The sequence below is a fragment of the Balaenoptera ricei genome, chromosome 4 (genome assembly GCF_028023285.1).
Source record: "Balaenoptera ricei isolate mBalRic1 chromosome 4, mBalRic1.hap2, whole genome shotgun sequence".
NCBI classification, from domain to species: domain Eukaryota; kingdom Metazoa; phylum Chordata; class Mammalia; order Artiodactyla; family Balaenopteridae; genus Balaenoptera; species Balaenoptera ricei.
The window spans coordinates 89000173-89021800 of record NC_082642.1 but is presented as its reverse complement, the minus strand read 5'-3'; the positions used below and the strand labels follow the sequence as shown (position 1 = coordinate 89021800).

The 21628-nt window shown below is 36.0% G+C and overlaps 3 protein-coding genes across 13 annotated transcripts in view; 1 reads left to right on the top strand and 2 right to left on the bottom strand.

Moving 5' to 3' along the window:
• Positions 1–21628, top strand: part of SENP5 (SUMO specific peptidase 5) — a 44637-nt gene that overhangs the window by 12421 nt on the left and 10588 nt on the right. For 7 of the 11 annotated variants that reach the window (XM_059920833.1, XM_059920835.1, XM_059920829.1 and 4 more), the window contains 5 exons: positions 9059–9164; positions 9331–9469; positions 9735–9782; positions 11716–11793; positions 20944–21081. In XM_059920833.1, the coding sequence (XP_059776816.1) occupies positions 9059–9164; positions 9331–9469; positions 9735–9782; positions 11716–11793; positions 20944–21081 (509 nt within the window). Of the gene's footprint in view, positions 1–9058; positions 9165–9330; positions 9470–9734; positions 9783–11715; positions 11794–19578; positions 19644–20943; positions 21082–21628 lie in introns of those variants that run through there. The other 4 variants (XM_059920839.1, XM_059920836.1, XM_059920834.1 and 1 more) reach the window with 3 other exon arrangements.
• LOC132365393 (short transmembrane mitochondrial protein 1-like) lies at positions 902–1340 on the bottom strand. Its single transcript, XM_059922099.1, has one exon. It carries the CDS (start codon positions 1286–1288, stop codon positions 1163–1165), a length of 126 nt encoding a protein of 41 aa, XP_059778082.1. The 5' UTR covers positions 1289–1340; the 3' UTR covers positions 902–1162.
• The window catches only part of NCBP2 (nuclear cap binding protein subunit 2), a 30267-nt gene continuing 15334 nt past the window's right edge, over positions 6696–21628 (bottom strand). The window contains exon 5 of the mRNA XM_059920842.1: positions 6696–7020. Within this exon, the coding sequence (XP_059776825.1) occupies positions 7017–7020 (4 nt within the window). The 3' untranslated portion in view covers positions 6696–7016. The remainder of the gene's footprint in view (positions 7021–21628) is intronic.

Below are 21628 nucleotides of genomic sequence, written 5' to 3'. Positions count from 1 at the left end.
TTTTAAGAGAATTGTTAAATTGCCCTCTAAAAAGTTAAACCCGTTTGCATTTGCTAAAGTTTGCTAGTCTCATAGATCACAGGAGAGTTCTTTGTTTTAATTTGCCTTTTTAAATTTAAAGTTTGAACATCTTTTTCTATCTTTGCCATTGTTTGTTTGTATATAATTTTACTTTGCCTTTTTCTCTATTGGATTGTTTATATTTTACTTATTTAATATATGAGAAGCTCCTATGTACCATTGTTGGCTCTAAGAATGTGGCAACAAACAGGATACACTGATTCCTACCCTCATGGTCCTTAGCATCATTATACTTTTTTTTTTATTTTATGAGAATCACTATAAAGTTATAATGTAAATACATTTTTTAAATGTAAAAAGGCATAAAATTTCCTTTATAGACAACTTCTCATTTATCTGCCATGTAATGTGAAATGTGCCTGTAATAAAATAAGTATGATTCCTGTGACAGAATAGAGCCAGATAAAATGCACCATTAAGAAAAACATGCATACGAGACTATGAATTCTACTGAGGACAAAGGCCATTACTTTAAATACTTTTAAATTCTCGAGTTCCTGATAGGGTTCTCAGAACAGAGTTTCTTGGTTAATGAATAACAAATTGATTTATTGGTTAAATTAGCAACTATGGAGCTTCCTGACAACAATATAAAATTAGTGGATAATTCACCAGAAACTGGCTTCTAGATTTTCATTTTAGTTACTACTTTGAAACAACATAATTTAGTACCAAAGGTTTAAACACCCAGTATAATTGCTAGACTGTGAAATCAGCATTATTTATATCTCATCAGCTATACAAAACTCATCATTTTTTCTTTCGAAAACGGTAGTAGAAATCCCAAAGAATAAGGGAGAAACTACTAATTAAAGGTCATGTTTACTAATCTAGCACCATAATTCCATTCTCAGGACCTCCCAAGTGGCTGGAAGGAGGAAGGGAAGAAGTGAGGATGTTGGAAAAGTAAGGGTTGTTCTTAACTTGTGGCCCCATTTGTGCTGTAAGGCAATGCAGGGTCTAGCAAAGAAGAAAATTGCTGAGGCTGGAGATGAAAACAAAAGCTTTTGGTTCAGATGGTAAAGGAGGCCCTCAAGAACAGTAGAATCAGTTTATCCAGGAGGCAGTGCTAGAGTCGGCCTCATGAACTAGGGGGTTTCTTCTTGGCGTCCACGTCCTTTTTAATTTCTCCAAGTATGTCATAGTTCTGAGCCAGATACATTCCCACCACATTGCCAAGAGTAAATCCAAGCAGGAACTGGAGCATAGTGTCGGTAAGGAGGGCTCGAAGGGCAGCTGCAGCTCCTTGGGCCGTCCGAGCCTGCCTCCCCCGGCCTAGTTTTAAAGATGTTAAATTAAATTTTGGTAAAAGCCCTCAGTACCCCGACTTTGTGTATGACATTTTTGCTTAACAGAAAATTTCAATTCTTACATAGTAAAATTTATTTGTCTTTACTTTATGGCTTCAAGTTTTTACATAGTGCTTTAAAGTCTTGTCAAAATCTACCCCATGAAGTCATTTTGTATAAACACTTCTGGAAGACAATATGGCAGTATCAGTCTTTGACCCATTCCCCTTCTTGCAATTTAGCCAAGATATAAAAGAGTACAAATATACTTGTACAGGGACATTACTTATAGTATTGTCTTGGTAGTAAAACACTGAGGACAACCAAAGCAAGTGTTTTTATGGACCTGTAAGTTACGGCATATCCAGGCAGTATACCATGAAGCTATTAATAAATTTGATTTATATCTTGATACTGACCACTGTCTGTATAAAGTGGAAAAAGCAGGTTGCAAAACAGAAGGAGGCCGTTTTATTAAAAGATACATGTACACATAATGAGTACGTGTATATATGTGTGCACATGCATTTGTATAGGACATATCTGGACAGATATATCAAATTGTTATAAATGGCTTTTTCTGGGGAGTTAGGAGAGTTACTTCTTGGTGGTTTAAACAATTCTGAACACTTTGTTTTTTCAACCATTAAGTATGTATAAAAAACTTTTCCCCACAAAATGACAAAGTACAGAGTCCTAGAAAATCTTTTTTTAAAAATTTCTATTGTTTATACTGTCCTAGAATGAAGACAAATTTTCCTACTATGAGGTTAGCAGAACCATGATACATAAATCTGAAAAAGTTAGCATTTACCCACAGATACCAATTAACTTACAAATATATATGTAGCACTTACAAAAAAAGTTGATAAATTGACTATGTCCTATAGTAAAACTGTAGCATAATGTGAAGACAAGAATTTTTTACAGAATTCACATTTCGTGATCTGTAATGTAGTTATTTTAATAGGCTGAAAGAGAAAAATCATGGTATCTCAGCAAGTACTGAAAGCCTGATAATAAAGCTTAGCTTCCTTTGTGTTTAAATCTCTTTGAAAACTAGGAATAAAGAAAACTTCCTTCACTTAGTAAAGAATATCTGTCGGAAACCAATAGTAGGTTTAAGAGGATGAAGTAAGCCCATGGAACCTCTTCTTCCTCCTACCAAACCCATAGAAATTATGAAAAATATATTTAAAACATATGTATCTCTATACTCAAAAACAAGGAGAGTTTTGGTAGATCAAAAACTGAGAAACTAACAAGGCATAAAGTAGAGGGAAGATGCAGAGGGGAGCCCCAGTGACAGAAGGAAGATTAGTGCAGGAAAATGGTGCAACACTGAGGGTGTACCATTTCTGGAGATGGTGGAGAGGAAAGGGGAGACCCATGGTAAAAGACTGAGTAGTTGGAAAATCTCCACAAAAGCATCTCTCCCTGCTTGTGCCATTATCAGCAAGGAGGATATTTGCTATCAAGCTGAAATTTCTCCCCCCACCCCAATTTTATTGAGATATAATTGACATATAGCACTGAAATTCTAAGAATAGGAGATTGGTGTGGAGAGACAGGACATTCCCCTCTCCTCCTGCCCCATTACTTATAACGCCTGGCAAGAATGAAGAACAACCCTTTCCAGAAGAACAGTTTTGGGGGTTCTTAGCATCCCCACATTGAAAATAGTTCAAGGCAGAGCAAAAGCTACTGCCCATCACAGCCTTCCCTCCACCCGCAAGTTATTCAAGTAGAGATGAGCCTATAATCTATCACCAAACATCTGGGGAAAGCCAACACAATGGAAGAGACAAATTGAACTAAACTCGAGTAATCAAGATTAATAGAGCAGTCAGAATAGGAATTAGTATAGGACGATCAGCATGGTATATGCTCCCTTAATTGACTTTGTAGTGTTAGCCAGTATTCTCTGGTGTCCTGAATGCTGGCTCTTCTCTAATATAACTGCACATTATGCTCATTTTGTATTTATATATTTATTAAGAGCCTATCGTACTTATCAAAATTTACTTTTGTGTTTCATATTTTTATCAAATATTGCATAAACTGATGCAGTATTTGTTCAGAAAGTTACTCCCTTCAAAACCAAGTTGAATGCTTTGCAATAACAGTAGTGTTATGTTTGTACAAGACAACTTTAAAAAATTTCAGGGAGGGTAGGAAAGTCTAGGATTCTGTACTCAGATTAGCTGTTTTGGAAGGAAAAGAAATAGATTCCTGTATCACAATATGTTCCAGGTGGATTGAAAAGTTAACTAATTAGAAACAAATACAGATAAACAAAAACTTGTACACAAATATTCATAGCATCATTATTCATAATAACCAAAAAGTGGAAAAAACCTAAATGTCCATCAACTGATGAATAGATGAATAAAATTTTGGTATATCTATACAATGGAATGTTATTCTGCCATAAAAAGGAATGAAGTACTGATATATTTCAGTTTGGGTGAACCTTGAAAACATACTAAGTGAAAGAAGTCAGGCACAAAAGGCTGCATACCATATGATTCTATCGATTTGAAATGTTCAGAGTAGGCAAATACATAGAGATAAAAAGTAGATTAATGGTTGCCAGGGGGTGGGGAGGGGGGGAATAAGGAGTGATTGCTAATACATACAAAGTTTTTTTGTGGAGTGATGCAGATGTTCTGGAATTAGGTAATGGTAATGGTTATGGTTGTACAACTCTGAATATATAAAAACCCACTGAATTGTAGACTTTTAAGAGGATGAATTTTGTGGTATGTGAATCATAGCTTAAGCTGTTAAAAAAAAAAGAACATGAGACCATTTTTATAATCTCATATTGATAAGACATTTTAAAGCATGATAGGAAACTCAGAAGCAATAAAAATATACCAATTTGACTCCATAAACATTAAAATCTCATAAATATAGATAACCAAATTCATAAGTGAAAATCTGCAAGTTTTAGTGTCCTTTGACCCAGAAATTTGAAAAGTTTTTTGGTTTTTAATTTTTGGCTTGCGGGATCGTAGTTCCCTGACCAGGGATCAAACTCTTCCCCTCGGCAGTGAAAGCACGGAATCCTAACCACTGGACTGCCAGGGAGTTCCCTCAGAAATTTGAATTTTAGCAAGTGTGTTCTAAGGAAACACTAGAACAAGGATATATTGAGGGTTTTAATTGTAACATTATTTAGAGAGCTAAAAATTAACAACTTAAATGGTCATCAGCAGGGAATTGGTTAAAATATGGCAGATCAATTTAATGGACCACTAGATTGTTTTGAATTGACTTAGGGAAAAAAAATTCATGTATTAAATATAAAAAAGCAGCTTCCAGAAGAGTGAGTATAGTTTGCTACTTACATGTTTAAGACATACATGTTCATTAGGGCATAAAAGTTCTAAAGGAATTATGGGGTGGCTGCCACTTTATTTTAAAATGTTTATGGTCATGTATTGATACTAGAATAAATACTTAAAGCTTGTTCCCATTTCAAGTTTATAAAAATATTCAGCCCTATTTTCTAGACTATTAATGTGTTATTTTTACATGTAGGTGTTTGGAAAAAAGTAAAGATGGATTCCTACATTCTTTACACCAAAATGAATTTCAACTGTGAACGAAAGATTTACTTGGTAGTTCTAATACTATTTTTTTTTTAATTTTTATTTATTTATTTATTATTTTTGGCTGTGTTGGGTCTTCGTTTCTGTGCGAGGGCTTTCTCCAGTTGCGGTGAGTGGGGGCCACTCCTCATCGCGGTGCGCGGGCCTCCCACCGCCGCGGCCTCTCGTTGCGGAGCACAGGCTCCAGACGCGCAGACTCAGCAGCTGTGGCTCACGGGTCCAGTTGCTCCGCGGCATGTGGGATCCTCCCAGACCAGGGCTCGAACCCGTGTCCCCCGCATTGGCAGGCAGACTCCCAACCACTGTGCCACCAGGGAAGCCCCTATTTATTGATTAATTCATCTTTTCCCCATGATTATGAGATGCTGCCTGCCATTCGGATTCCTATCTGGTTGGTTTCTCTGTTTCTGTGATAGCACTATTCTGCTTCAATCACTGTTATTTGGTTTTATAATTTGATGGGAGTAGGCCCTCCTTCTCCTCTTCTCTCTTGCCCCTGTTCACCTCTCCTCCTTAATCTTTTTCAAAAATTTCTAAGAATTTCTCACATTTTTGTCCCAAGGTGAATTTGGATTTGTTTTTTCAATTAAACCAATGAACAAACGGTGGCTTTTGATTGGTATTGCATTACATTTAATAGACTAATTTAGGGAAAATTGCATTCATTTTAATATGGAGTTTTCTTGTCTAAAAAGCAAAGAATTACTCCATTTATTGACCTGTGTCCCTTACTAGAATTTGGTAGTGCTTTTCACTTGTTTAATAAGTTTAATAAACTTAAGCACATTCCTTAAGTTTATTCTTAGATATTTTGTGCCTTTCTTATTTTTGATGGGACCTTTCTGACATATGTATTGTATCTTGTTGGAGAACCAAGTGGTTGCATTTCATATGTGCACAACGCATTGAACCCCTTTCCACTTTCAGGGTGGGATGTGATCCAAGTGACCCATATCAGTTGTTGCAAGAAAAAGCTGTCTAACACAGTTGGTTTAACATGATGAGTAATTTAACTTCTAAAAAACACCTCAGTTTTTGTTTTTCACATTATTACCTTTTGTACTTACAGGATGGAATATAATTTGAACTCTAATTTTTCGTTTTGTTTTTTCCTAATATTTTATCCTTTGTTTCTTGGTCATACTAAAATTTTAGTACTTTTGGAATAAAAGAAATTGTATATTCCAAATGCATTTTCCTTTTTGATTCATTGGTTTGGTGAAAACAAGCGGGTAAATAGTGAATTTAACTCTCATTTTATTTTTTTATTTTTATTTTTTGGCTGAGCCCTGCAGCAAGTGGGATCTTAGTTCCCCAACCAGGGATCGAACCACTGCCCCCTGCAGTGGAAGCGCGGAATCCTAACCACTGGACCACCAGGGAATTCCCTAACTCTAATTTTAAGAAGTCTGTTTTTTGGGTTACTCTTGGCCCATGGGTATTAGAAGGGAAAGGTAAAATGAAGAACTAAGTTGTTTTGTAGAGAAGAGATAATAGATATTTCCTGCATTGGAGCTGGCATAGACGTTAACGGCTCAGTTTCTGTTGTCACATAACCTACGGTCAGAACCTGATTTCTGCCATATGCTAGTTAAGGGTCCTTGGGGAAGTTATTTAACCTCCTTAAGCCGCCTGTCTCCATTTTTAAAGTAGGGATACTGTGTAACACATAGGATAGTTATAAGGATGAAACGAGGTATGCTAGTGCTTGGCTTATGAGTGGTTGTTTTTTTTTTTTAATTATGTATTTATTTTTGGCTGCATTGGGTCTTCGTTGCCGTGCGTGGGCTTTCTCTAGTTGCGGAGAGCGGGGGCTACTCTGTTGTAGTGCACAGTCTTCTCATTGCAGTGGCTTCTCTTGTTGTGGAGCACGGGCTCTAGGCACGCGGGCTTCAGTATGAGTGCATTTTAACTGTTGTTTACTTCTGGTCCTAGTGAGATAATGGTGTGCATCAGTGAGACATTGTCATTAGGGTTCTCCTTGAAGATCCAGGTAGGGCTTTTCTACTGCATTACCAATCCATGTTTATCATCTGAAAGTGAAAACAAAAATATGGATAAGAGGAAAAAAACATAACAACTTAAACATAACAACTTAAAATCCCCCAAACACTGCCGTCCAGAAATAACATTGTTAACATAACAAGGACACTTCTTGTTACAAGTTTGGAATTGGGTCCATATTCGCTTGGTAGAAGAGATTGCGTTCTTATTTGAAGAGTCTCAATTAAGGTTGCTGGGCCTAAAGTTTAACTTTGTGTTATTAGGGGCAATATTTTTGTATAAAACTTGTTCCTTAAATGCAGTTTCTCAAATGTTGGGAATCCTTATCTTCTGTTTGGGTCCATTCTCCCACGTAGACACAAGACTGCGCTTAGACAACTGTAAGATATGATATAGTAAACGCTGTCGGCAAACAGGCCGAACGGATTCCTAGTTTAGAAGCCCCAAGTCATCATCTCCTGCTCTGACTAAACTGGAACATGGGACTCCCTTTCTGTCTTCTGTATGCCTAAAGCCTAGACCAGGAGCAGACATAAGCAAGCAACTCTTTACTTACTTACTCTTACTATACTGCTTACTATACTCTTAAGCCTTTCAAATTGGGAGTCACTCTGGTGGGAGACTAACAGGAGGAAAATAGGTTTTTCACACATTTGTCTGCTCCTCCCGCATACAAAACACTCTATTTCCAGGATAGTTACTGTGTTGTAATCATTCCTCTCCGTTTTATATAGATACTTAGCAGAGGCCATTCTTGAAGTTAGAAAGGGGGCTGGGTAAAATAAGTGACTAACAGTCCTCATTTTTTCCATCTTAACTCGGTGGACTTAACTGTCAGACCGATGGTTAGCCAGACTGTTGCTCTCCCCACTCAGCATCAGTGGATAGCCTAAGTCATATCTCCACTTCTGTGAGCCTCTAAGCCTTCCCTCAGCTTCTTTGTAGTTACTTAGAAATAATGGCCTGGTTTTATTTCCTAGAATATTTTTAGGTATATTTCTTCAGTGGGTCCTCTTGGAAACCATTAAAATGCATATACCTATTACTTAAGTTGACGTAAAGACTAGCCTGTATCCTGGCCAAGAAGTCATTCTTTAATTCTGTTTCCTCTTTTAAAACATGCCTCACCAGCTGTTATCCAGTTAAGCTCACTTCATAGGGTTAAGCTCACTGCATAAGGTTAAGCTCACCTCTTAGGGTTATGCAGTATCATGAGTGTTAAAATAACTGTCAAATTGTATGATATTAAAAATGCCTTAGTATATGTCCCTTGTTATGAGATGTGAAATTTCACACCTTTATCAAATAATAAATACAATGACAGTGATCTCAACAATTCTCTCTAATTGTGATTAAAAAAAAAATTATTTATTTATGGCTGTGTTGGGTCTTTGTTTCTGTCCGAGGGCTTCCTCTAGTTGCGGCAAGTGGGGGCCGGCCACTCTTCATCGCGGTGCGCGGGCCTCTATCGCGGCCTCTCTTGTTGCGGAGCACAGGCTCCAGATGCGCAGGCTCAGTAATTGTGGCTCACGGGCCTAATTGCTCCGCGGCATGTGGGACCTTCCCAGACCAGGGCTCGAACCCGTGTCCCCTGCATTGGCGGGCAGACTCTCAACCACTGCGCCACCAGGGAAGCCCTCTAATTGTGATTTTTAAAAAGATAATTTCTTCAGTTACCAAATGTGATAGACACACTTAACTAGGTGATTAACCCTTTAGGTTTTACCTTTGGGAGATAGGATTCTTCTCCAAGGTTAAGATACTGAAAAATGTCAGTCTTTAGTTTCAGCTATCCATTTTCTAACAATGCATCAGTAGCTTAAAAATCCAATGTGAAATGATGCCTTAGAGCATTTCTCTCTAGATTGGAATGGAGAGGGCCTGATCCGTTTAATTTTTTTTTTTTTTTTTTTTACAAAGTATAACTTTTAAAAGATTTCTTTTTATAATGCATTTAGTAATGTAGGTTAAATGTACATTAAGTGTTGTGTATAGGTTAAGTAATGGGACAATGACTTTGCTGAAAATGGCTTTTCCATCTTAATTTTTCTTTCTTCCTTTATTTAGGATTCCTAGATGAGGTTATGAAGAAGTATGGCAGTTTGGTCCCACTCAGTGAAAAAGATGTCCTTGGAAGATTAAAAGATGTCTTTAACGAAGACTTTTCTAATAGGTTTGTCAATGATGCTTAAGTTAAGCCATTGAAAAGAAAATTATTGGTTTATATGACTTTTCTCTTGATTTAAAAAAAAAAGATACTTAGCAATAAACTGAGTTGAACTTTTGTTTCGTGGTTTTTTTTTTTTTTTACTTTTTCTTTCAAAATATTTCTGTTTCAGAAAACCTTTTATCAACAGGGAGATAACAAACTATCGGGCCAGACATCAAAAATGCAACTTCCGCATCTTCTACAATAAGCACATGCTGGATATGGATGATCTGGCAACCCTGGATGGTCAGAATTGGCTGAATGACCAGGTTAGTGTATTGTATATTCTCAGCATGGAAGTTGCAGAGGATATTGGACAATAAAATGTAATTAATAACCTCTAGGTTGGCCTCACAATTATCTTTTGGAATCAAGGATTCTTTAGTACTTACTGAAGTGACTCATTCACTAACCCAGTACAGTATTGGAAAGGTTTGATTACTGTTAGCAGTAGCAATGTGTTATTCATTCTGAGTGGATGTTCTGAATTGCATAGGGTTATTAGTGAGCTTGTTTTATGTTGACTTTTTATAGGTCATTAATATGTACGGTGAGCTGATAATGGATGCAGTCCCAGACAAAGTAAGTGAAAACTTTCTCTTTAGGAGAAAGAGTCCTTGTGTATTAAAGGAAGAAGCTTTTTTTTTTAACTTTATGTAATTATTTGATATTTCTTAGATTTTTAAAAGGAGGTTTTTGTCTTGATATGTGCTAGGATTGCGCATTAGGTCTATAAAATCATTTCAGCATAAGAAAGTCATGATGCCAGTGTTTTCCTGCTTATTTATTTCAGAATGGGTGTGTTTTTTGATACCTTGAGGAGGCTTTTATTTTCTTTAGTGGGGAGATGCACAAAAAGGACTATTGGCTTTGAGTTTTTAAATTTAACTTAAAAAAATTTTAACTTAATGTATTACTCCCTTTAAAAATGTAGTAAAGTAGTATTCATCTTCACTTTTTCTTGGATTAATCTTTGGTACTCAGTTTAAATACAAACTAACCCCCCTTAAACTCTAAAATTCCCTCAAGAGCTTAGTTACTATTTTTTAAAATTTAATATATTAAATTTTCTTTCTGATTACTCACATTGCCTGATGGGCAGCCTTTAATTTCAACAAGCAAAACCTTTCCAAGTACTTTATAAACTTTTATAAATCTAATAATTTAAACAGGTAAATATAATGAATCTCAGGTTCCAACACTTTATTAATATAGACAAAATGTCATAACTTTCCACTTAAAATCAAAAATCTGCTATACATTTTAAATTGATATCATGAAGCTAATCTGTCAGATTCTCTATTTTTTCAAATTCTCTTAATCATGAGAAATCTAAACATACACCTGTATGTTTAGATTTAAACACCAGATGATTTTTAACATAAAAGTATTAATTTCAAGAGTATAATTTCCCTTCATTACCACTACATTTAATTCTAAACCTTCATTGGATGAAAAGGACACCTAACCAAGGCCGTGGTTCTCAAAGTATAGTCTCCAAACCAGCAGCATCAGCATCACCTGGGAATTTACTAGGAATGCAGAGTTTTGGATCCAGCCCACACCTACTAAATCAGAAACTGGAGGTGGGGCCCAGCAGTCTGTGTTTTAACAAGCCCTGCAGATTCTGAAGGACTCAAAGTTTGAGGATTACTGTCTAGAGATAGCTACTACAAGCCTTTTTTATTGATATCTTAAACTGTGTGATTCTCAAAACAAATGTGCATCAGAATCCTCAGAAAGCAGATTGCTGAGCCCTACCCTCACAGTTTCTGCTTTAGTAGGACTGGAGTGGGGCCTGAGAATTTCCCTTTTAACAAGTTCCCAGGTGATGCTGATACTGCTGGTCTGATGACCACACCCTGAGAACCTCAGCATTAAGGGCTTTTATCATCTCAAGTTTTATCATCTCAAGTGAGTCAAAGTTACTGAGTGAACACTTTAAGACCATAGTATGTTTACTGTCTCAGGTGAGCTGATACTCATTTATAAGCCAGAATTTTGAAAAAGCCAAGGATGCAGGACATGATGCTACATACGACTAGGGTAATTTTTTCAGTGCTAGAAGTGTTCATGCTAAAGCCTTTTTATAGTTGTTATGACTATAGGAGTCTCCAAATCCACATCCTTCAGATGGGGTTAGTTCTGTACTCCACATCCCTTGAATTCAAAGTAATTGTTACCTGATTCTTTCATAGCCTCTTTCAACTTTATCACCTGATTTGACGAGATTTATCAGGTTGCTTCTTTACTTGATTGGATTCAGGTAATTTATTTACTGCCCCATTCCAGTTCTGACTATAGACCAACCACATCTGTAAGGTCATCCTAATGAAAATTTGGAACAGTCTTCTTTGAACTGGTTAATGTATGTTTTGGTCATTATTTTTAAGAAGAAACTTTTCCTCATTTTATGGTCCATCTTTCAGGGATTTTAAAATTTCCATTTTCTTGTGAAGTTAAGTCTTGGCACAGCTTAATATAATCTGAGTGCTTGTATTTGATGTCTTTCTAGGTTCACTTCTTCAACAGCTTTTTTCATAGACAGCTGGTAACCAAAGGATATAATGGAGTAAAAAGATGGACTAAAAAGGTATTCTCTTTATTTCTTTTTTTTTTTAATTTCTTTTTTATTCTAAATTTGAAATGCAGATGATAAGCCACTTTGAGTGGAAGGATAACTTTATTGCCAATTATGATGTTAATTAGAAACAGGCTTTTTAATGTAAGTTTTTTTTGTTTCTTTGAATCTTTATTTTTTTTATCATCATCATTTGATTATGTTTATTTTTAAATTTTATTTATTTTTATAGATCTTTATTGGAGTATAATTGCTTCACAATACTGTGTTAGTTTCTGTTGTACAACAAAGTGAATCAGCCATATGCATACGTATATCCCCATATCCCCTCCCTCTTGAGCCTCCCTCCTACCCTCCTTATCCCACCCCCTAGGTCATCGCAAAGGAATCTTTTTGCTTGAAAGACAAGACACTAGTAAAATTCTTGAGTCTATTCAGTTGATTGGAATCTGCTATAATAGAAAGCACTGGATTGGAAGTTCTTGGTTCTGACATTGCTATTAGCTTGCTGTACAACTTAGGCAAGACACTTAATTTGGGCTTCAGATTGCTTATTTATAAAACAAAATGATAAATTAGAGCAATCCCTAAGGTACTTTCCAACCTTAATTTCTCTCAGTATTCATTGACTATGTCAGAAACATTATTTTAAAAGCCTATTTATATTCTATTTTTGATATTTTGAAATTACCAACAAGTTCAAAATCCACAGTCATAGGTCTAGAGATACTGTAACTTTTCACTTTTTATACTGGATGGGTTAGAGAAATTAGGAGTTAAGTCTTGTTTTACGTAGTTGTGGGTGGAAATAATTTTTTGCAAAGTACAAACACCTGATTGAACATTGCTATATAGGTAATATGTTCAAGGCATCATCAGTAGTGGCAAGATAACTAAATGTGGTTGAAGAGTGCACATCTGGGGAAATAGATATAACGAACCCAGGATTCAGACCTGGGTTCAGATCCTTTTTTTTTTTTTTTCACACACACACACACACACACACACACACACACTGTATTTTATTTTTACAAGAGATAAATAGACTGACACCAAGCATTGTAAATGGATGACCACAACAAAAGCAACAATGATTGCAATTACCAAACACGAAACACACTCATACTATGTCATAATATTGACATTCAGTCCAGTAATCCTCCACTGTAACAGCTCCTTTACTTTGCAGTGAAAATTGATTTGTATATTTTTTGCCCCTGAGTCCTTTGGGATTTTTTTTTTATTATTATTCAAACAAAGTCACAAAAATTATAATCATCCTCATCAGTTCACTCAGTCCCATGTAATTAATTTGTTTTTTTTTTTAATCTTGATCTTTTGTTAGCACTTTTATGAGTTCATCAGTTTTCCATTAGAGTTCTGAAAATGCTTACTCATTCAGTTCAGCAGTATAGTCAGTTACCAGAAACCTGTACTTGTCAGAGTCTTTTCCATAAATTCCTTGAAGATGAAAGCCTATTATAGGAACGTATTTGCAAAAGCATCAGAGTACACCCAGAACTGTCTGTAAATGACAAAAGACTTAAAAATGACCACGGTTAAAGATTTGATGAAAGTTCATAATAATGCAATTGACAAGGAAATTTAGTTATTTCTGAGATATACATTTTAAAGTAATAACTAGAATTATGACTTATAACATTATACCAGAACATATAAGATTTTTTGGGTTCAGATCCTGGTTCAGCCACTTAACTGGTTTTAAGACCTTGGGCAAATTACTTAATTCCTTTAAGCTTCAGTTTCATCATCTATAAAATAGAAATATCAGTTTTATTTATCTTGTGAGGATTAAATGAGATAATGCATGTAAACCACTAAGTACATGATAAACACACATTAAGTGGTCATCATTTTTATATTATGGTAGAAGCATAGGAGAAGACTAGTGTAGCTGGAATGCAGAGCAAAGAGAGTGGCATAAAGTGGATCTGATCCAGAGATCAGGGCCTTGAGGTCTGTGTTTTGAATTTTATCCTAAATGCGTAAAAATCTGTTGAAAGGTTGTAGGTGACGACATCCAATTTGTAGTCTGCTCTGGTGGCACTGAAGAAGATGGACAAGTGTGGGAGCAAAGTTGATATGGGTAGAACAGGAGGCCACTGCAGATAGATGATACTTTAAATTAGAATGGTAGTGATGGAAGATGTACACAAATATGAGTGTGACCTAGGGAGTAAAATAACAGGACTTGGTGATGAGTAGGTTATGGGAATGAAGGAGAAGGAAGTGTGAAAGATGACTTCTGAGTATGTGGCTTGTGCCATTGGATGGGCTGTGGTGGTATTTATATTAGAAAAATTGAGGACAACTAATTAGTAGGGGATTGGTCAAATTAAAACTGTACATACATGTAATAGGATGCCACTTAACCAGGAAAAGTTACATAGCTGAGGAAAGATGATCATATGTAGTATGGATTAGAGAAAGGTTAGACAGGTATACCTTGGAGATATTGTAGGTTTGGTTCCAGACCACCACAATAAAGTGAATATTGCAATAAAGTGAGTCACTGGATTTTTTGGTTTCCCAGTGCGTATAAAAGTTATGTTTACACTATATTGTAGTCCCTTACGTTTGCAATAGCATTATGTCTAAAAAAATAATGTGCATACCTTAATTAAAAATACTTTTTTGCTAAAAAATGCTAACCATCCCCTTAGCCTTCAGTGAGTTGTAGCAGTAATATCAAAGATCATTGATCACAGATAACCATAACAAATAAAATAATAATAAAACAATTTGAAATATTGCAAGAATTACCAAAATGTGACACAGAGACATGAAGAAAACAAATGTTGTTGGAAAAAGGGTGCCAATAGACTATCTATGCAGGGTTGCCATAAACCTTCAATTTATAAAAAATGCAATATTTGCAAAGTACGGTAAAACAAGGTATGCCTTGTAAATAGCGTGGAAAAATATACACTCATGGAAGAATTCCCGAATAATAAACAACATGAGAATGAAGGAATAAAGTCAAGTATAAATATGTGAGTCATTTCATTAAATAGAATAAATTAAATTGTTCCATCCTCTGGACCCTCTCAGATTGGGTTAAATCAGAAAATCCAGCTATATGCTGTGTATAAGAAGTAAACATAAAATAATATGAAAAAGAAAGCTTGAAAGTAAAGTGACAGGTAAAGAGGTACTAGGCAAATGCAAACCAAAAGAAAGGAGTGGCAAGCAAAAAGGAGGAATAGCAGTATTAACAGCAGATGAGGTAGAATTTAAGGTGAAAAGTACACTGTATGATAAAACTTCAATACATAGGAGATATAACAATGATTACAAAAGCTAGGAGACCTTGGTAAATAGTGATAGTGGGAGACCTCTTTCATAGTTGGACAAATCTAGTAGATAAAAAATAAGATCATAAATAAAAAATAATACAACCAGTGCTTTTGGTTTAATAGATATATACTAGATCTTTATACCCCTCAAAAAGAGAATATACATTTATTCCTATATCTAAGGAACATTTGTAAAAAATTGACCATGTACTTGGCCAGAAAGAAAATTATTACACTATTCCTTAACCACAGTTCAGTTAAATTAAAAATAAATATTAAAAGATGACTAAAAAAAATCTTAATTAAAAAAATGCACTTGATATAAACCCTTGATATAACCCCTGGGTCTAAAAGAAAATAAAAAATGAAATTATATACAAACTGTCTAGAAAAGGATAGAAAGGGGAACACATCTTACCAACCACTATGGAACATAATGAAAGCTGTTTTGAGGAAAAAATAATGGCCATAAATGCATTATTATTAAAGAAAAAATGAAAGATAGAAGAATTAAGTACTCACTAAATTAGACTACATTAAGATAAATTACAGAACGACGAAGGATTTGAATGCAACAAGACAGTGAAACAGTGGAAGTACAAAGGAAATCTATAGCAGAACTTTAAAAAAATAATCTCAGAGTAGCAAAGTCCATTCTGTGTACAACTTAAAACTCAGATGACATAAAAAAAAAAAAAAAAGAATTAATTAAATTACCTAAAAGGACAAACAGTAAACTGGGAAAAAATATTTGCAATTCAAATCACAGAACTAATTATTTAAATATATAAAGTGCTTCTACACATCAATAAGAAAAAGACCTCACCAACTCAATAGAAAAATGGGTGAATGATAAGAATGAAAAGTTTTGGGACTTCCCTGGTGGCGCAGTGGTTAAAAATCCGCCTGCCAATGCAGGGGACACAGGTTCGATCCCTGGTCCAGGAAGATCCCACATGCTGCAGGGCAGCTAAGCCCGTGCGCCACAACTACAGAGCTTGCGCTCTAGAGCCCACGAGCCACAACTACTGAGCCTGCGTGCTGCAACTACTGAAGCCTGTGTGCCTAGAACCCGTGCTACTCAACAAGAGAAGCCACTGCAGTGAGAAGCCCGCACACTGCAATGAAGAGTAGCCCCTGCTCGCCGCAACTAGAGAAAACCCGCAGGCAGCAATGAAGACCCAACACAGCCAAAAATAGATAAATAAATTAATTTTTTTAAAAAATGAAAAGTTTTATAATAAAGAAGTGCTTATGATTGAGTTCTGGATGTAAGTCCTTTGTCAGATCTATACTTTTTTATTGTTTTCTCTCAGTCTGTGGCTTTTATACTTATTTCTTAAATATGTGGTGTTTTTTTTTTTGGCCACACCATGAGGCATTTGGGATCTTAGTTCCCTGACCAGGGATTGAACCAGTGCCCCCTGCATTGGGAGTGTGGCGTCTTAACCACTGGACCACCAGGGAAGTCCCTAAACATGTGTTTTGATGAATGGAGATTTTTATTTTGATGAAATCTAATTTACCATACTTTTTTCTTTTATAGTCTTGCTTTCTATATCCAGTCTAAAAAATAGTTGCCTCATATGTTTTCTTCTGACAGCTTTATAGTTTTAGGTTTTACATTTACATCTCTGGTACATCTCAGTTTTTGTGTAAGACATAAAGTAGGGATCAAGGTTCTTTTTTTTTTTCCCTCCATTGGCATTTCCTGAAAAGGCTTCTCTTTCCCACTTTAATTGCTTTGGCATCTTTGTAGAAAGTCAGTGGACCATATATGTATGGGTCTGTTTCTGGACTTTATGTTTTCTTGCATCGATCTCTTTGTTTTTATGCTAATACCACACTGTCTTGATCACTTTATCTTTACAGTTTGTCTTAAAATCAGTGTAAGTGTCCAGCTTTAGCCTTCTTTTTCCAAATTGCTTTGGCAATTCTAGGTCCTTTTGCATTTTCATATAAATTTTAGAATCATTTTGTCAATCTCTACTTTTAAAAAACTTGCTGGATTATGATTGGGATTGTGTTTAATCTGTATATTCATTTGGGGAGAATGGACATCTTAACGGTATTAAGTCTTCTAGTCCATGACATGGTATATTTTCCATTTATTTGGGTCTTTAATTTTTCTCAGCAATATTTTATAAATCTTAGTGTACAGATCTTGCACGTATTTATTTATTTGGTTGCGCTGGGTCTTAGTTGCAGCAGGCGGGATCCTTAGTTGTGGCTCACCAGCTCCTTTAGTTGCAGCACATGTGCTCCTTAGTTGCAACTTGCAGGTCCCTTAGTTGCAGCCGCTGGGCTCCTTAATTGTGGCATGTGAGCTCTTATTTTTTTTTTTTAATGTATCCCTAAGTATTTCATATTGATGAAACTGCTAAAAACAGAATTTTTAAAATGTTATCTTCCAATTGTTTGCAGTTAGTATATAGAAATACAATTGATTTCTGTAAATTGACCTTGTATCCTGTGACTTGTCAATCTCACTCACTGGTTTTAGGAGCTTTTTTGTAGATTATGTGAGAATTTCATAGAAAGTCATGTCTGTAAGTAATGACTGTTTTATTTCTTCCTTTCCAAATCGTATGCCATCTTTTTCTTGCTTTATTGCACTGGCTAGGACTTCTAGTACATTGTTTTTTTTTGTTTTTTTGTTTTTTTTAAAGAGACTGGTTTTCTTTTTTTTTTTTTTTAATATTTATTTATTTATTTATTTTTGGCTGTGTTGGGTCTTCGTTTCTGTGCGAGGGCTTTCTCTAATTGTGGCAAGCGGGGGCCACTCTTCATCGCGGTGCGCGGGCCTCTCACTATTGTGGCCTCTCTTGTTGCGGAGCACAGGCTCCAGACGCACAGGCTCAGCAGTTGTGGCTCACGGGCCTAGTTGCTCCGCGGCATGTGGGATCTTCCCAGACCAGGGCTCGAACCCGTGTCCCCTGCATTGGCAGGCAGACTCTCAACCACTGCACCACCAGGGAAGCCCCTAGTACATTGTTGAATAAAAGTAATGAGAGAGGACACCTTTGCCTTGTTCCTAATCTTAGGAGGAAAGCATTCAGTTTTTCACTGCTGTTTATGATGTCAGTTGTAGGTTTTTTGTAGATGCTCTTTATCAGGTTAAGGAAGTTCCCTCCTATTCTTAGTTTGCTGAGAGCTTTTAATCATAAATGGATGTTGAATTTTATCAAATGCTTTTCCCTATATCTAAGGAGATGATCCTGTGTTTTCTCATCTTTATTCCTTTAATGGGACCCAAACTGAAGGAGCAGCACCTAATCTTCAGACATGTCAGTCTCAGGGCCACATGATGGCTCTTGAAGTTTCAGCTTGGTCATGACATAAGTTCATTTCTCTTTACAGCGAATCATATGACTACATTTTTCCCCCTGGAAGGGGCAGTGAAGCCACATGGTAATAGGTAGTTCTGTATAATCCTCTTACAGGGAGGACACCAAATAATTGAGATCAGTAATACAATTGACCACACACATCATTCTTTTTTTTTTTTTTTGTCCCTCCTGCTGTAGCATATTCTTATTTCATCATTTTGAACTATATTTTCTACAATTTTAAAGTACTTTATGTATTTCAAGCTCTTTTCATCTCCAAATCAAGGCATTATATTTCATTTTTTCCTGTAGTTTTTGGCAATATACAACTTGTTACTGTTTCAGATATATTTCTCTTAGAAATTTAAGTACTAACTTTGAATTAGATAAGTTCCCACTACTAGCTCTCCACTTTATTATCCAAATGAGAAACCAACTTTTTTAATACATACAGAGAGGGCATAGTTCATTGAGAAAGATTTTTGTAAACAATGCGTTTTGAAAGTTCATCTTCTAATTCTACCTTATTAGCATGCCAAGCCCATGAGCCTCTCCCAACTCTTTGCCATCTAGAGTAGATAACCCCCCATTTCTCCTGAAGCTAAATCCTCTGATAACCAGAGGGCTTTGTGCCTACCTTCTTGTTTATACACAAGTCTCAATACACAGTCTCAATACACACTCCACCTGACAAGTGAAACCTTTAACCTACACATGTTGAAGAAATGTGCTCCAAACTCAGTCTTGTTTAGACATTATCTCTCAATCTAAGAAAGCCTGTTAACAACCAGACTCTTCATCATCACATCTTCTATTTTTCTACCTTAGTCACTCCACACACGTCATTCTTAATTACATATATGTAATAAGGTTGTGTGTGTGTGTGTGTGTGTGAAAATTAATATATTAAAAAGACAAAGATCTGGAAAGACATAAACTGAAGTATATCCTTTTATCTGTATTTTGTAATTTTTATTTTAAAATTGATTTATAATTAAGAAAAAAGTGTCTTTTTGAGAAAAGTGTAAATTTGGTCTCATTTAATGCTGTATTTTAAATATGATTTCTAGTTTTAGTTACTTAGAATTTTTGAGCTGGAAAGGACCAATTGTCTGTCCTGTTTAGTATTTCCTGTCCACCTCACCTCCCAGGTTTATGGATACAGAAACTGAAAAGCAGAAGTGGTTTGTTACAAGGTCATGTAGACTGGTAGAAGATTCTTCTAGAACACGACATTATCTGAATATCAGAAAGCAAAGAACGCTTGAGAAATAGTTTCTAAGAATCTAGTTTAAAATAGCCCTGTAGGGACTTCCCTGGTGGCGCAGTGGTTGAGAATCCACCTGCCAGTGCAGGGGACACGGGTTCGATCCGTGATCCGGGAAGATCCCACATGCTGCAGAGCAACTAAGCCCATGCGCCACAACTCCTGAGCCTGTGCTCTAGAGCCTGTGAGCCACAACTACTGAGCCCTCGTGCTACAACTACTGAAGCCCTTGTGCCTAGAGCCTGTGCTCCGCAACAAGAAAAGCCATGGCAATGAGAAGCACGTGCACCGCAACGAAGACCCAACACAGCCAAAAATAAAATAAATAATTAAAAAAGAAAATAGCCCTGTAATTGTTTTAACCCAGGGAATCACTAAAATACAAGAAACGCCTGAGAAAAATCCATTCACTCTTTTACAAATGTTTATTGAGTACCTACTACTTTATCATCCAGTCCACAACTGGGATTTTGAGTGGTATAGTGAATATTTCTAGATTTTTAAACGATATGTATTACGATATGAAGGGTGAGTGAGGATGTGAAGGACATGAAGAATTATCAAGGCTCTTTTTCTCAATTTCGACATCTGAGAGATTCGAGGTAGTGTTAATGATAACAGCTAAGATTTATTGGCTACATATAATTTGCTAAGCACACTTGTGTGCATTTTACATTTATTGTCACTCTCAACTTCATAAGGTCGGTACTATTGTTATCTGTATTTTATAATTGAGGAAATCAAGGCACAGAGAAGCTATGAAAATTGCCAAAGTCATCTGGCCAATAAGTGGCAGAGCTACAATTTGAACTTGACCAGACTTAACTTCAGAGCCTGTGATCTTAACTACTGTACTGAATCTGTAGAAAGATAGAAGGCTAAAAGGCGGCTATGTTGTTTTCTAATACCACAATTCCTTCCTAAATAAGAATTGATTCTAGGTCAAATATGTATATAATAAGTTAAGCTTAAAAATAAGGGGCTAAGTCATATTAGGTAGTTAATAAGCACAGGTTTAGCAGGTTAAATGGAAAACAGTGCTTTCTGTATCTTCAATTTTCTTGTGTGTTTTAGCTTACTAGTTACAAACATGGGCTTTAGGCTAAGATCTGCGTTCAGATTCTGGCTTCACCACTTCCTAGTTTTATGACCTTGGACAGGTCAAAGGTCAGTAAATGGAAGCTGCTGTTTGTTGTTGGTTTGGAAAGCCTGTGGTGATGGCTACATTTCTTTTTCTTTCCTTGATCAGGTGGATTTGTTTAAAAAGAGTCTTCTGTTGATTCCTATTCACCTGGAAGTCCACTGGTCTCTCATTACTGTGACACTCTCTAATCGAATTATTTCATTTTATGATTCCCAAGGCATTCATTTTAAGTTTTGTGTAGAGGTAAGTTAATATACTGCCCCCCCTTTTTTTTCCCCATTTATTTTGTGATTGACCAGATGGTATCTCAGCTCTAGGATAGAACAACAGAAGTCAGTACCATAGATGATCAGTTTCTGTCATGTCATGTCAAAAATGTTGGCAGAGAAAAGGACAAGAGGAATCTCCAGGTGGGAAGAGGTAGCTGTCCATGATCTGGATCCCTCTCTGAGATACATGCCCTGTTTTGGATTTCATCAGATTTTTTTCTGTCTTTCCCTTAAAAATACATTTTGGATGTGGATAGAAATCATTTTCCTTGGTTTCTCTTAGAGCTAAAATTGGCTTGTATCTTCAGAGTAACTTCTGTAGAATGTATTATAGCCAAGAGAATCATCTGGCAAAATATTAGAGTTCAGTTAATAAGAGTTCAATAAGATGGTGGGATACAAAGCAAGAAAAATCAGTATGTTTCCTGATTCTCCCGCACAGTTAGAAAATGTAAATGAAAACAGAAAGATTCCATTTTCAAAAGTAGCAAAGACATGAATTACCCAGGAATATACCCTAA

Coding starts and splice junctions, on each gene's coding strand:
- LOC132365393 (XM_059922099.1), bottom strand. CDS start 1,288: ATGCTCCAGTTCCTGCTTGGATTTACTCTTGGCAATGTGGTGGGAATG.